Source organism: Eublepharis macularius, chromosome 10 (genome assembly GCF_028583425.1).
Source record: "Eublepharis macularius isolate TG4126 chromosome 10, MPM_Emac_v1.0, whole genome shotgun sequence".
NCBI lineage: Eukaryota > Metazoa > Chordata > Lepidosauria > Squamata > Eublepharidae > Eublepharis > Eublepharis macularius.
Genome location: NC_072799.1, coordinates 86,242 through 102,316, shown reverse-complemented (window position 1 = coordinate 102,316; position 16,075 = coordinate 86,242). Strand labels below are relative to the sequence as shown.

General features: G+C 50.4%; 1 protein-coding gene across 1 annotated transcript in view; it reads right to left on the bottom strand.

Annotated features, from left to right (window-relative positions):
- The window catches only part of LOC129336913 (maestro heat-like repeat family member 5), a 120,279-nt gene that overhangs the window by 97,396 nt on the left and 6,808 nt on the right, over positions 1–16,075 (bottom strand). Inside the window, exons 4-10 of the mRNA XM_054990329.1 lie at positions 14,039–14,167; positions 11,960–12,119; positions 10,220–10,275; positions 8,211–8,318; positions 4,984–5,100; positions 2,988–3,107; positions 1,737–1,862 (exon numbers count right to left, since the gene is read on the bottom strand). Coding sequence (XP_054846304.1) covers positions 1,737–1,862; positions 2,988–3,107; positions 4,984–5,100; positions 8,211–8,318; positions 10,220–10,275; positions 11,960–12,119; positions 14,039–14,167 — 816 coding nt within the window. The remainder of the gene's footprint in view (positions 1–1,736; positions 1,863–2,987; positions 3,108–4,983; positions 5,101–8,210; positions 8,319–10,219; positions 10,276–11,959; positions 12,120–14,038; positions 14,168–16,075) is intronic.

Here is a 16,075-nt window from a genome sequence, read left to right as displayed (position 1 = left end):
CAGAAGCACCCTTCTATCCTTATGAAATATCCTTGGCCCTGACGTTGCCTAGGATGGCCTTGATGTCAAAGCCTCACTTTCAGGAAGGACCAAGGAGGGGTTCAGGTAAGGCTTCTTGATCACCACCCTTAGGGGCTCTGGGTCAAGCCAGATTTGCAGGCTTTTAAGAGCTGAGTTCCCTGCAGCTTTGAGGGATGGTTGTTAAAAGTAAAGGAGAGCCCAAACAGCCTCAGAGTGCCACCACAGGGTGGGGAGGAAGGGTTCCGCCCTCCCCGCTCAAGTCTTTGCCTGTGTCAAAATAGCATGGGAGGAAGGTTTCCCCCCTGCATTTTCTGTTCCACGTGGAGTATTCTGTGCAGGAGGAGCAGTAAAAACAGAGGGGGGGAAACTCCTATCATCGTGTGTAGTTCCTTCACAATAAACAGCATCCATTTCTTTTCTAAAGTAACGATCTTTGCGTGGACGTTATGCTTGAAAGCAGCATCTCCCTTCTGCTGGGCAAATCAGCTCTGAAGTTAACATTACAAATCTAGCTGTTGGCTCTGCTGTGGCCAGTGTCGAGCACACTCTTGGTAACAGTGTGTGTAAACCAGATCTTGGAATGCGGGTGGATGGGGAGCTAAATCAACACCTGCTGGTTGATCTGTAGATCAACATCTGCTGGTGGTCTCTGGCCCCAAGGATGTTCGCTTGACCTCAACCAGGGCCAGAGCCTTTTCAGCTCTGGCCTGGCGGAACACTCTCCCAGCTGAGACTTATTACAGTTCTACTGGGCCTGTAAAACGGCGGTGTTCCGCCAGGCCTGTGTGAGTGGTCCCTTGCCTGTTTTGCGTTGTTCCACTCCACTTTTTAATGAGATTTATTGATTTTTTTTAATGCTTTTAACTGTTATTTACTGTATTTTAAATTGTGGTTTCTATGATGTTGCGACCCATCCTGAGCCCTCTTACAGGGAGGGTGGGATGTAAATCCAACAAAATAAATAAACAAATAAACAAACAAACCAAAAATGTGCTGTCAGTGTGATGCAGCAGCAAAAAGGTGAACACAGTCTTGCGGTGTATCAACAAAGGTATAACATCCAAACCACAGGATGTCATTGTCCCTCTATATACTGCATTGTTCAGGCCCTACCTGGGGTGCTGTATGCAGTTCTCGAGGCCCTGCTTCAAAAAGGATGTGGACAAATTGGAATGGTTGCAGAGGAGAGCAACCAGGATGATCAGGGGCCCGAAGTCCAAGCCCTGCCAGGAAAGACTGAGGGACCTGGGAACGGTCAGTTTAGAGAAGAGGAGGTCGAGGGGAGACCTGATTGCTCTCTTTAAGTATTTAAAAGGCTGTCACTTAGGGGAGGGGAGGGATCTGTCCCTGTTGGCAGCAGAGGATAGACTTGAAACAGTGGGTTTAAACTACAGGAGGGATGGTACCAGCTGGAGATTAGGAAAAACTTCTTCATGTTAAGAGGAATTGGCTGCCTGGGGTGTGTGGTGGGTTCCCCCTCCTTGGCAGTCTTCAAGGAGCGGCTGGACAAACACTTGTTGGGGAGGCTTCAGGCTGCTTCTACATTGGGCAGGGGATTGGACTAGGTGGTCTGTATAAGCCCCTTCCATCTCTATGATTCTATGACTATAGTATTCGTGCACTTTGCTTGCCCAAGCTAGGAGATAAGGGGGGGAAACCTATTGATTTACAACACGCCAAGCTAATTTTGGTGCAAAGACAGAATTTTACAGTACCAATGGGTTGATTGTGAAATACTCGATCATTTTGGCCATGATAAGTTCCACTCTAGGGAGAACTTCGTCTTTGATCCCCAGTGCCAGGCGGCCATAGCAGAGCAAGAGGGTGTTCCAGCAGTAGTACTGGAGGGGGGGAAACAAACAAAAGTGTTAAGAAATTGATATTGTCCCAAAGAAGCAGCCCCTTTGAAGTCACCTGAAAAGCCTTTTTAAGCACACACGTTGCCAAAGAATAAAAAGGCCTGTTTGGTGTTGGCGGCAAGGAGGCCCCTCCCCAAACCCTTCCAGTGTTCCCTTGCTATTTCGGTTTCCCAGCCACTGTCATCTAGCACGAGACAGCAGTGACAACAGATGTCCCTTGTCGTGTACCTTCTCAGCCGGTGTTGATATGCTCCGTAGTCAGCAGTGACGGAAAGCAGAGTAGGGCAGGGCAACTGGCGCTATGTGAAGCACCAGCTCTGAAGAACCAGGTGAGCTTCAAAGTCCCCAGGGAGGCTTGGCATTATTAACTAAGGATGTCTTTTGGGCACAGACCAGATCATGCCAAGCCCTTCTGCCATACTTACGTTAGTGGGGGGGGGGGGAAATAAGTGTGTTTCACTCTCCCACTGAAATCAGGGGCCCAGAAAAGAGTCACCATTGTTCCTGTTAAACAGTACACCAAGGGTTAAGGTACACGTGCAAGTTTTTAAAGGATTGGGTCCAGGTTCTCCAGACCCGACTCAGGCTCCTGAATCCATACAGCAGCTGTGGGGAATGGCTGTTAAAAAAACAGACAGCCCAAATGGCCTCAGAATGCCACTGCAGGGGGGAGGAAGGGCTCCTCCCTCCCCCCTCAAACCATTTTGCAAAGGAGTGGGGAGGGGGGGTCTCTGTTTTTGCAGCACCATATCCAGTATTCTGTGCACATGGAGCAGTAAAAACTGGGAGGGGGACTCCCCCTGTGCTATTTCCCCCCACAGTTCCGAAGCTATTTCTTTTGCAAATAAAAATACATTATATTGCAAGAAGGAGAAGGAGAAGGATAGTGTCCTCCACTGGTGGAGAAGAACAGACACAAGAAGTCAGGCATCTATTCTTGCAAGAACAGATTTAAAGCAACTTTAACTCTGAACTGTCAAGTGTTACTCAAATATCCAAAAAAGAGATATAAATATGCAAAAACACCCCCTCCCACATCTCGTAGTATCATGATGACTAATATTTATGCTGTAGCCTGAGTTCAAATGCAGTCTGTGAGAGTTATACCTGGCTTGTTCTAGTAACAGGTGTCTCTTCGGCAGAAATTGTTTTGCTGAAATCCTCCAATGCTTGCAAAACCTCATCGAGATGACGAGATGCAGCTAAGCCTACCGCGGAAGCAATTCCCTAGGAGCAACCAGCAAGTGGCAACGGGATTAGGAAGTGTCATTTGGACATTCTAACACTTAAGGCCTTTAAAAAGTAACTCTTTTTATAGTGATATCTAAGGTGGCTAACCCTCAGTAATGTCTCAGGAAGAGAAGGCTGTAAATACAAACATGTTATGCATTTCATTAAACAATACTCTTAGCCATCAAAAACAGGCTCACTGATAACATTCATCAAAAACCTTCGGTCATTCCACCATTCCTTTAAGTCTAAATTCCTAGGCAAGTCTTTTAAAATTAACAAAAGGTTTTGCGGCACCTTGCAGTCTGATCAATATATTGTGTCTTAAAGTTTCAGGGGCGGAGCCCTGTTGGTCCGGTGTATGACAGCTAAGTATGGTCAGCAGAGAGCGTGAGTCTGGAAAGGGGAGTATATCCTCTCAGACCAGGGTTTCTCTTAGGAGCCGTGAGAACTGCTTCGTAACCTTGAGTATGTATACCTTGAGTATGTATACCTTGAGTATGTATACCTTGAGAATGTATACTTACTCAGCTAGGAGACCCCTTCATGCATTGGGCCAAGAGCGTTCTGGCCATCACAGCTTTTGTCACAAGAATTGTGTTAGTCTTTAAGGTACCACAAGACTGTTTTTGCAGCAACAGTTTTTTAAAAATCCTGTAAAGTGGGTCTCCTAGTGCTTGTGATACTTTGTCTACAGACCCCCCAGCACATTTCATCATCAAAGCCCCCTAAATCCCTTCCAGACCACGAAGGACTAGGTTAAATTATTCCCTCTTTTTAGTGGATCTTTACTGCCAGTCGGGCTGAACAAAGCACCCCGCAGGGCTGGATTGACGGGGGGGCAGGGGGGTAGGCTGCCCCTGGCACGTTCAGAGGGGGCGCCGGGCATAGCTGCCAGTCACCAGGAGCACGCTGGAGCTGGTGGGGGCAGCGCAGAGGGCTGGGAGGCCGCCCGCGCCATTTGCCTGCCCCGCCGATGGGGCGGCTAGCTTGCCACGTGTGCAGGACAGGGAGCGCGTGGCAAGCCGGCCGGCCCATCAGCAGGGTAGGCGAACTGCACTGGTGGCCTCCCAGCTCTCCACTCAGCCACCTGCACTGCCGCCGCCAGCTCCATGGCGCACCCTGCGCCAGGGTGGCCAGTTTGTCACGCAGGCGGCACGCTTCTGGGCCCCTGCATGATGATGTCACAGAAGTGACGTCATCATGCAGTGCCAGGAGCAGTGCTGGACCTGGGTTGCCCTGGGCGCTGGCAACCCTGGATCCGGCCCTGGGACCCTGTATGCCCCCATATGTTCCTGCCTGGGAACTAATATCACAGGGAGGGGCCCTCCTGACTGCCCTCTCAACCAAAGCAGCTCGCCTGGCGGGAACACGAGAGAGGGCCAGTTGTGGAACAGCGTCCCCAGGGGGTTTCTTACAGCACAGGCAAGCAGCAAATCAAGTCATGGCTAATGCACAAGTTGCAGATTTCCTGTAGCATAACCAGCTTACACTTCCTCTCCTCTCCACCCAGTACTTTCTTTATCCATTAGCAGCCGTTTTGCAGACTGGTATTCAGACTGGTCTGGAGGATGGGGCACTCCAAATTGTTTCAGCATATATACGAATTCTGAAATGCACAGAGAAGACAACCTCCTTCAAGGTGAAGGGCCCTACATGCTGCTACTCTTCCCCAATGGGAGTGCCCGCATTCCCCACCCCCCACCCCCACCCCCGGGGCAGCATGCAACTCCCAGCCTCGGGAACATCTTAGCCACATCCTGACCTATTACCTCTGCCATTTCCAAATGGGAGCAGGAAAGAAAAAGCTACAATGTGAGAAGTTTATTTCCAAATTGTGCGCCCAGACGTAACGGCAGCTGCACCCTCTCACCTTCATTTCTGTTGGTCCTCTGTGAGATAATGCCAAGATTTTGCAGAGGTGCTCTTGGACTAACTGAGAGTTATCAGAAACACGTATTATGGCACCGTAATATTGATAGAGGAAGACCTGTGGGAAGAAGAAAGGCCTAAGAGACCATATTGCTATCTATAGAACAAACAAAGGCTCAAGAAGACCAAGAGGTGACATTAGGTGTGAAAGGGTGGGGGAGTGTTGCATGTTGACCTGAATTCTTTTCTAGATGTCAGATTTCATTCAGACTTCCCTTTAAAGCACGTTAGAAGGTATGCCATGCATGCAACAGAGAGGCAGAATGAAGAGCCTGTCCTGTCCCGTGTGACTTAACCACCGAGTGGACTTCTGACAGTGGGGGTCACAAAGCAGGGCCTGAGCAGGCAGGCAGGGCCCACACAGGAGAAGGGGCATGTTGGCCCCACACTTCTAATCCCTTACTGCCCATTAAGTATGCAACATTGTCAGCAAGTCTCCCCCTCCCCCCACTGTTACAAGTAAACAAATCAGCACGTTAAAAGCAGCGTATTTATTACTAACAACAAAGCCCATTGTGGGGGAAAATACAACGGGCTCTAGAAAGGGCAGGGCAGGTGGGGCAGGCATTGCTGCCTCCGCCATGTCCCAATCTGGTTGAGGAGAGGGCGGGGCAGCTGGGCCTGGCATGGATCCCTCCCCAGTGCCCTGATCTGGGCTTGGGAAGGGCAGCAGCACCAGACGATCATGTTGGGGAGGGGCTGGGAGTCAGGCCTGTCCCTCCTGCCGCCTCCTCACCCCAATCAGGCTGCGGAGGGCTTGGTAGGTGGGTGGGCCCATCCCTCCGCCAGCCAATCCCGGGCCTGATTCCAGCCACTGTGGAGCCTGAGACCACTGCCGGGTGGGGGCAGAAAGGGCCCTGGAGGGCTCCGGTACCCTGCAGCCGCCTGATTTGGCCCCGATTCGGGCTGAATTGGGTGGCTGTGGAGCTTGGGAGTGCTGCCTGTGGGAAGGGGTGGAAAGCACTCTGCAGTGGGTAAAATTGGGCCTGCTTTGGGCTGAAATTATCCTACTGTGGTATGCGGGAGTGCGCTGCACCATCAACCCTGCCCCCCATTGGCTTGGCTTTTGAGAGGATGGAGGCCAGGTCTACCTGCCCTGCAAGTCTATGACAAGTAGACCTGGCCTCCATGAGTCCAAAGGCCAGGTCTACTCACCTTGTGAAGCCATAGTGAGTAGACATGGCCGCCACAGGGCCAGAGGCCAGGTCTACTGGCCTTGCACAGCTGTGGGTGGTAGACTTGGCCTCCAAGGGGATGGAACTATCTGCCATGCTCCTGCTTTCTCTCCACCACAGATTAAGGCGAGGAGGGGAGCACAGGCCAGCCAGGCATGCCCCACACCAGCCCGGCCCAATTGAGGCTGGGGAGGGCGGAGCCGACCTGCAGGCCCTTCTGAGGTTGCGGAGGCTTTCCAGGACTGTGCCTGCGCCAGGATAAATGGGTGAATCATCTCGAACTCGCTTACCCTTTTACGTAGTCAGATATTTATTCATACGAGAATCAGATCTTGGGTGTCCACTGAAGGGGCTCCTTGTGCCGGATGGCCACCTGCCAACTCCACAACTTTAGGTGATATACCTGTTTGCTATGTGCCACATGATTAAGGGGAGATGTCTAGGACTGAGGAGCCCATCCTCTGTGTAGGTGATCATTACTCTTCTTTGCAGGCTAGCAAACTTCCACTGGTCCAAAATTCAGAGTCCAGGTTCCTCTTGGGGCAGGATAAAGGGATCCTATCTGTGCTGACTGATCTGCTCTAGGGTTTCCAGGTCCCCCAAGGTACGAATGGGAGGGCAGGGGATGGTAGGGTGGGGACAGCAGGGTACTCTCTCACTCGCACTCTCCCCCAGGATGCTGGAAGACAATGTTATCTTCCAGTGTGACAGGGAAACGAGGGGTCATGATCCTCAAACTCCTACGTTTGGGGGCGATTTTTGATGAATCCCTCCCCGATGAGACCCATAGTTTCCCCATCATGCCAGAAAATGATTGCATTTTCCGGCGCCACGAGGGAGTGTGTGTGTGCACTCTGCATGCATGCCTCTCCCCCAAGGTGCCTTCCCCCCACTGGCAGGTGAGTGGAGGTGGCTGGGTGGGGGATCTCCCACCCGCAGCAGGGGATGGCACCTCTAATCTTCAGTGGCTGCCCATTTGTTTCCAGGCGCAATCCAAAGTGCTGATCCGTCAATCCTGGGCACAATTCAGGCACCTCCTGTGCTCTCCAGCTCTTCTCTAGCCCCACTCTTCATGCCCCCACTGTCAGAGGCGAGGTGGGGGGGCAGCCAGAGGCGGGGCTCTTTCAGTAGCAGCATCTCTCCTATGGAATGGCCTTCCCCTTGAAGGTTGACTGGCAACGACACGACTCTCTTTTAGGCCCCAGGCCAAAACATTTCTGTTTACCAAGCCTTTTAAGTAAGACGGTCAAATTTTTATATTGCCCTTTCAGCCTGAAAACTGTTATTCGTTTTAAGTTGTTCAATTATTTGTATTGTTTTCTGGAGAGGCTTTTAATGCTGGGTTTTAATTTACAACTTTTAAAGTTTTATTACATTGCTTTTGTAACCTGCCTCAAGTAGGTTTCCCTAGAGAGGAGGCACAAACATCTTCTAAAAAAAACTATTTTAAATTTTATAAATAAAATAAATATTTGGAATCCCTTCCTCCAGATACTAGAAGTTGTTTCCTTGGCGATGAGTCTTCAGTGTTCAAAGGCAATTTCATTTATTATTTCATCTTTCTCTCTGCTGATGCACTTCTCCACTAAAGGCCCAAAGCAGCTTATATAATAACATTTGATTTATATACCGCCCTTCAGGACATCTTAATGCCCACTCAGAGTGGTTTACAAAGTATGTTATTATTATCCACACAACAATTGCCCTGCGAGGTGGGTGGGGCTGAGAGAGCTTCAGAGAAGCTGTGACTGACCCCAGGTCACCCAGCTGGCTTCACTTGGAGGAGTGGGGAATCAAAGCCAGTTCTCCAGATTAGAGTCCCACCGCTCTTAACCACTGCACCAAACTGGCTAATTCTCTGCCCCGTTTTATCCTCACAACAACTCTGTGGGGTAGATTAGGCTGAGTGCATGTCACTGACCCGAGTTCGCCCAGCGAGCTTCCATGGGCAGGTCTGCACTCACGCCAGAACACTCGTCACTCTTCCACTGACCTTCTCCACAGAGCGGCTCTGGTCAACCTCGTCGCCTTTCAGCAGCTTGTGAAGGAGCTCCTCGCAACAAGTTCTGTCTGTGATATCGATCAACAACCTCTCCACAAACTGTCAAGAGACAAATGAAGACCCTGCAGACGCCTGCCCTGTCTCCGGCCAAGGTGGATTCAAGGAGCTGAGCCACCCCCCACCCAACGGCGGCCCACCAAACGGCCCAGCAGGGCATCATAGCTGCCATCTCCCCTAGCTGAACGAGCAACACCTTTTCTTCATTACTTCTTCCCCCTTTTCCCAGACTATCCAGCTGCTTCCCCTGGGCAGGATATTTAAATGCCACTGTATTTCAGTCCTCACGCAGAGAGCCAAATCTATGCCATTGCTACAGCATAGAGTTCTGCAAACCCAGATGGGACCTGAAAACCCGACGTCAGAGAGTGGGGAGGATCCCGTGACACAGAAGCCTCGCCTAGAAGGGGAACTGGTGTGAACGAACTCCTGCTTTTCCACCCGGAAGCCATGATTGTACACCCCCCCACCCTTTTATTGCTCTATTCCAATAAACGTAGAGAATCGTTTTAGAAAAGTTACACATTGCTGGGACTTTACTTTTTTCTGTCCAAGAATATGTTCTGTCGCAGAATTTGCATCTCTCCTTTGGGTGGAAACAGGCTTTCAACAGATATGAGTAATCTGGTACAGGTTTTACCCCACGCCCTCACTCCTAACTACTGGGTCTCTCTCCCCAAAAGAGCTTTGTCTGGGATAACATCATGGTGATAATAAGTCTCATGGAGGGCAAAACCATGACAGGCCCCCAGGATTCTTGGTCCTCTGACACCCCCCCAGTGCCAGCAGGGGCCTTGCGGCCAGCTGTGGTCCCCCGACCAGAAGCCCAGGAGGCTGTGGAGCAGGAAGGGGGCCCATGGAGAAGAGCAGCCCATGGCCAGAGATCCCACAGTTGTCCCCGGAACTCCAGGAGCAGAGAAGGCAACGAACCTGGGCAGAGTCTCGCCTCAGATGGTGGGGCACTTAGCTAGTTGCCTGGGGCTTCTCCTCTGACCAGGAGGCATCTGGACACCTGGATCTACCACAAGGCTTTGCCAGATGATGACTAAGGTCCTGTTGTAAGCGCCTGCAGACCAGGCCATGGCTACAGCTGCAGGCAGGGCCGGCGCCACCATTGAGGCGGTGAGGCGGGTGCCGTGGGTGCTGGGGCGCCGGGGGGGTAACGGGGGCGGAGGCTCGCACCACGGAGCTGGCATGCCCAGCCCACAGCTGGCCAGCCCCATGCTGCCACCACCGCTGCTGCCATATGTCCCCGGCTGGGTGCAGCAGCCGTGGGCCAGGCATGGCAGGCGGCTGGGGCGGCGTGCAGAGCGCAGGCAGCTTCTGCGTGCCGCCCCAGCCAATGGGCCCAGCTTTGCTGCATGATGACATCATCACGTGGTGACGTCATCATGCGGTCCAGGGGCGCGCGCACTATGTGCGCGCACACAGTGGGGGTGGCTGCGGGCGCCAGAAACCCTGGCGCCAGTGGTGGCTGTAGGCACTCACTCCTAGAAACAGCTCAGTTCAGCTTGGGCTGTTGTGGGAGAACAAGCTCCGGTAGTGCTATTCGTGCTTGGCTCTTGCCTCCCAGCCCACCTGCCCGCCTGCCTTAGTTTCCTGGGTGCAAACAGCACAGGTAAATTAAAATGTTCCTTGTTAGTTTGGGTCAAAGTCAGACTTCCTAGTGTCCCTACACCACATGTGTGTTATGTGCTGTCAAGTCGCCTCTGACCTACCACAACCCTATAAATGAGAGACCTCCAAAATATCCTGTCATTAAAAGACTTGCTCAGATCCTGCAAACTGGAGGACCTGGCTTCTTTTATTGACTTAAGCCATCTCATAGTAACAATTTAATTTGTTGGGATTTGGAAAAACACAGGCAGTCAAGTCAGCCAGGAAAAACAGTCCTGCACTTTTTCTAGACAACCAAAACGGAAGAGGAAGAGCTCTCACCTTACCTCCACCAATTTTCTCTCCCACACATCTAGCTTTGAGGAGTCGCTCTCTGAAAATGCTGCACAGGAAATAAAAGTGTTGTTATTCTCATATATTCTTATGGGTCCTTAGAACATGGGCCTTTCTTTTTCTCTTTCATAGTATGCTGAAAAGCGCCACATGCGTTGATGGCATTCTATAATCATATAACAACAACAACATTTGATTTATACGCTGCTCTTCGGGACAACTTAATGCCACACTCAGAGCAGTTTACAAAGTGTGTCATTATTATCCCCACAACAACAATCACCATGTGAGGTGGGTGGGGCTGAGAGAGCTCTGAGAGAGCTGTGACTGGCCCACGGTCACCCAGCTGGCTTCGAGTAGAGGAGTGGGGGATCAAACCTGGCTCTCCAGATTAGTGTCCTGCTTCTGTTAACCACTACACCAAACTTGCCCTCTAAGAACGTGAGAAAGGCCTTCCTGGATCAGGCCGGTGGTCCATCTCGTCCACCATCCTGTCTCACAGACCAGCCAACCAAGCCTGGTGTGGAGGAAGTGGCAGAGAGAACTTTTTCTCCCTTCCCCATCATAGTGAAACTCAAGGGCACCCAATGAAGTTGGTGGGCGATTCAGGACAGGAAAAAAGGCAGTACACTTCACTCAACAAGTAATGGAATTGTGGGATTCGGCCCTGTCCACTCCCATGGCCAGTACCCATTGATGGACCTCTCCATCATGAATCAATCTAACCTCCTTTCAAAGCTATCTGTGCTCTTGGCCATCACTTAACTTCAGTTAGTGGTGAATTCTGTAGTTTAATTAGTTGTTGAGGAAAGAAGGATTTTGGTCTGTCCAGAACATATTTCCCCAAAATGTCATTGGGTGCCCCTGTGTTCTAGTATTATGGCAGAGGGAGGAAAAGTTCTCTCTCTCCATCCCACACGTAATTTTATAAACCTATATCATGTCTCTGGGATGTGGAACAGTGTGGTGTAGCCTGATCTGGTAAGATCTCAGAAGCTAAACAGGGCCAGTACTTGCAGGGGGACTACCAGGGAAGACTCTGCAGAGGAAGGCAATCGCAAACCATCTCTGCTTCTCGCCTCCTTAAAAGCCTCTTCCGGGGGTTACCATAAGTTGCCTGTCACTTGATGGCACATACATTATGTATCTTGTCTGTCCTTAGCTGTCTTTTTTCTAGACAGTAAAGTCTCGGCTTCCCTAGCCTTTCCTCCAACCCCCTAATCCTCTTGGTTTGCCAATTTTGTATTTTAGTGCAGTGACGGCCGGGAGCATCGACAGCTTTAAAAGGGGGTTAGAAAGAGTTGTGGGGGAGAGGTCCATCAAAGGGTCCGAGCCATGGTGAGTTAAGGGAACCTTCATCTTCAGGGTCAGCAAACCTCGGAATACCAGTGTGAGGAGACAACATCAAGGTGAGAGGCCTTGGCCTCCATGCCCGCTTGGCCCTCCACAACAACTGGTTGGCTGCTGTGTAAAAGGATGCTTGGCTAGATGGACCCTGGTTTGGTTCAGCAGGGCTCTTATATCATTTTACACAGAGGCACATGCCCCGTCGTGTCTCCGAAACCAGGACATTTATCATTACATGTGCACAAGGCTTGAAAGTTTCATCTACTGACTCATGGAATGGCTTTTTTCCCATTCCTTTCTATAGTGGCTAAAAGACCTTCCTGTCCAGGTTACATTTTTAATTCTGGGGCGCAAACCTCCAATCCATCCCAAAGGCTGTCACGTACCTTGATTTGCCAGTTTGCCCAACACACAGAGAATGCTGCGGTATGGAAGCAGCCTGCCTTGGAACCCCTCCAGGAGCTTGGCCAGCACTTCGGCAGGGAAGTGATTCCAGAGGGCCACCAGGATATCACCAGCCGCGTCCTGGTACAGGTCTCGGAGATCCTGTGCAGCAAAGGGGGGGGGAATATCTCATATAAGAAGAAATTAAGAGGTGACAGTGGCCAGCTGTCCTCCTTTACATACCTCACAGTTGTCTTTCATGGAAGCAAAGGAGAAAAGCAATAAGAGTTCTTTATTGCAGGAACTCCATAATCTGATAGGAAAGGAGGAGAGACAGAGCCTAACTAAGGAGGGAGGGAGGAGAAGGAGAGCGGTGTTGCCGGGAACAAAGCCAGGAAGAGAGAAGGAGAGAGAGGGAGGAAGTCGGGAGGAGGAAATCCAGAGAATAGCGATCTGCATATCATAGGACAGCCAGAGCAGTAAACAGTAAACAGAGTGGCCTGACTTCTCTACCTTTCCAACTCTTTGGTTTGTCTCCCTCTGAAACCTGAGGAGAGGGACGGTGCTGGATCCTCCTCTTCCAACACACGTTCCCAGGTTCGATCCCCAATGTCTTTAGTTGAAAGGAGTTGAAGTGGGAGTTGAAGTGAAAGACCCTTGCCCGAGACCCTGGAGAGGCAGGGCCAGTCCGAGGAGGCCAAACGTCTCACTCAGTATAGCAGCTTCATGTGCTCAAGATTAATAATGATTTCTAACCCTGCCCCCCCTACCCAGTTCAATATATCTCATACAAAATAAGAGATTAACCCTTCAGTTATCACATTTCCTCTCTCTTCATTAGCAGTGAGTAGCTAGGATTACATTTATTGCTTATTTTAGTTTTTCATTGCTCACTAGTGGTTAAGGAAATGTCCTCCTCAGTTATGTTTTTCTTTTCATGATCAACAACTACAAATACAAGTAAGTTTTTTTCCTTTTATGAAAACGGTGTCATGGTGGTCTGCCTGCATGTGCCTCAAAGCCTAACTTTGTCTGCACTTACCAAGGTACACAGAGAAGATGGGGCCTGCTTAGATTTGAATTACCCGAAGCCTGAGAGTCAGGGCCCAAAAGTAGGTTGCAAAGCCTCTGGAAGTGGGTTGCAAGCCAGCCAGCCACAACAACAGCTCCTGCCCTTTGCACCCTTCTTTTTCTCACCTCTCCTTCCTTTCCAGATCCTTGCCTTCCCTTTTGCAACAATACTGAGAACGGAAAATGTCCAGCCACTTGTAACTGTACAGTAGTAGGTGGAAGGAAGGGGAGGAAGGGCTGGAGAGTAGACGAGAGCTGTCCAGCTCGTGGAAAAGTGAGAGGAGGAGAGAAAGAGCATAACATAAGCTCTGTCTTGGCACAGCTTCTTCGGCATGACCTGCTGAGCAACGTCCACAGCACATCAGCCGTGGCAACGTTCAGAGTATGTAAACAATACTCCAATTAATCATAATACCAAATTATCTGTAAGCCAGGGATGTGCAGCAGCGGCGCCAGGGTTTTTGGTGTTTGCGGCCAGCTGGTAGGCTGGGTGCCCCTGTGTGCACGCGTGCACACACACGCACTGGCCTGCGTGATGACATCATGTGAGATGTCATCATGGGCGCATGCATGCCGCCAGCCCGATTGCTGCGGCAAGCGGCTGGGATGGTGTGCAGGTGGCCTCCCAGCTCTCCCTCTCTGCTGTGCCCGGCCGGGGGCGTGTGCTGGCGGTGGTGGTGTGGGGCGGGAGGGCTAGGAGGCTGCAGCTCTGTGGTGCGTGCTCCCGCCCCCCGCGCCTCCTCCGGCGCCCCCTCTGGCACCCCGCACCCTGAGGCCACCGCCTACCTGGCCTCAATGGGCGCACTAGCCCTGTGGATGTGCAACTAGTGGCTTGGGGACATGATTCCCCCCCCTTGTGTGTCTTGAGTACACAAGTATTGGTACGTGTATGCAGGCATGTGAAGGTCCAGGCACACACCTTCCGATGCCTGCCTAGTATGCACACGCTCTCTCTTTCTCTCTGTGTGTAGGTAGGTATGTAGTGTCTTTTTCGTCATCAGGGCTCTTACTGTTGTCCTCAGCATATCCTCAGAGGCCAGCTTGATGATGACATTAGCCAGTCTGTAGTCTATGCTGCTGGCTGACCTGATCACAGCCTGCAGGATCTCATTAATGCGCAGTCTGTGCCTTGGAGAGATCTGCAGAAAAGGAGGAGATGGAAAAGGAAATGGACATAAGTGTGTTTAATGCTAGTGGGGAGAAGCCCCAAATCTCAGCCTTGGATACATTCAAAGTTACATGGCAAATGAAGTGTTTTTTTGGTTGTTGTGGGTTTTCCGGGCTGTATTGCCGTGGTCTTGGCCACTTCGTCACAGTGTCACTGTGACACTGAGAGATCTCTGTCTTTTGGTGCTACACCTCTGAAGATGCCAGCCACAGCTGCTGGCGAAACGTCAGGAACTACAATGCCAAGACCACGGCAATACAGCCCGGAAAACCCACAACAACCATCGTTCTCCGGCCGTGAAAGCCTTCGACAATACATCGAAGTGGTTTTTTCACTGCAGTTCTGAAATGAGCTTGCATCTTCTCTTTCGACAGGTCACAAAAATAATACACTATGACAGACGAGGGCCCCTTCTTTTTAAGAAAATGGATTTGCTATTATTCGCCATGAGCCCTTTAAATTCTGCAGACTTCTGGTGCAAACTCCAGCCGGCATTGACTGTATGCCCCTTACCTTGGGAACTGAGGACAGATTAGGCGTTCTGCTTGTTCACTAGCTGACTTGTTCCCAGTAAACACCCTTTCTGAGTTGCCAGAGGTACTCTCAGATATGGTGCTCGAGTCACCTAGACTGACTGTTCTGGGTGACTTCAACATCCATGCTGAACGTTCCTCGCCAGGGCCAGCCCAGGATTGGGCCTTGCCTGGGCCTCTCACAAATAGTGATGGGCCCGACATGTGAAAGAGGCTACACCTTAGACTTCATCTTTTGTATTGTGCCTTTGAGGGGAAGTCTTTTTTTGAGATTGGAGATTCGGGCAGAACCATTGTCTGACCATTATGTACAGAAGACAAGGCTAAATTTGGCCCTGACCCCCTGAAAAAAAGAGGGACCGTTAAAATAGTCCAGCCACAGAGGCTCATGGATCGTGCTGGTGCTCAAAGTGCTCTAGGGGATTTTAGAATTCTAAAAACAATTTTCTGTTTAGGCTGGATCATGACACTCCTTGGAGCCATTGAAAAAATTGCGCCTCATTGACCTCTCCAGCCCTTGGGGTGGAAGCCAGCCCCATGGTTTACTATGGAGCTGGCTGACCTAAAGAGGGCTTGAAGATGCCTAGAGAGACACTGGTGGACACCTCACCCTGAATCTGACAGAGCATGGTATACAGCCCATTGAAAGACCTGTGAAGTGCTGGTGGTGATAACAGCCAAGAAACATGATTTCTCTGCACCCCGGTTTAATGACCATCCCACTTGTTTAGGGAATCTCAACATGTTCCTAAATCTGAACCTTTACCTGAGGAGGAAGCTGAGTGTTTCCTGCATTGTGTGGCATTTGGATTGGGTGACCCTTGGAATTCCTTCCAGCTCTATGTTTCTGTGACTCAAGAACAGACAATGAGCTGTGACACCTTTGCAAAGCTTTTTGCTGATAAAATATCATGAATAGTCTCTGATCTGGATGTCAGATGCAGTGCAAACATGGCAGAAGAAATATTCCGAACACTGCCTGGGCCACTTCAGAACCATTTTGGCCCAGCCACTGAATTATTCAACAGTGCTTTTTTACTCTGATAGGAGGGCTGTACTGTAAGGAAGTCGTTTCAAAGAGACGTGCTGGGAAAGGGTTAGGGCCTATAGACTAGACTACTATGTACTATTTGTTTGTAAGTATGAGTCTACTGGGTAGTTTCTGTGTTGTTTACTGTGTCAGGTTTAGACCACTTCTCTCTTTATGTTCTACCATGGTAGCTTTGCTCATCTGAACAGGGCCTTGAAAAGAAGCATAAATTCACATACCTGAATACAGCAATGAAACATCGCTGAAAACAAACATAAGTAATTTGAATGTGACATATTAAACAATGTGGAAACTA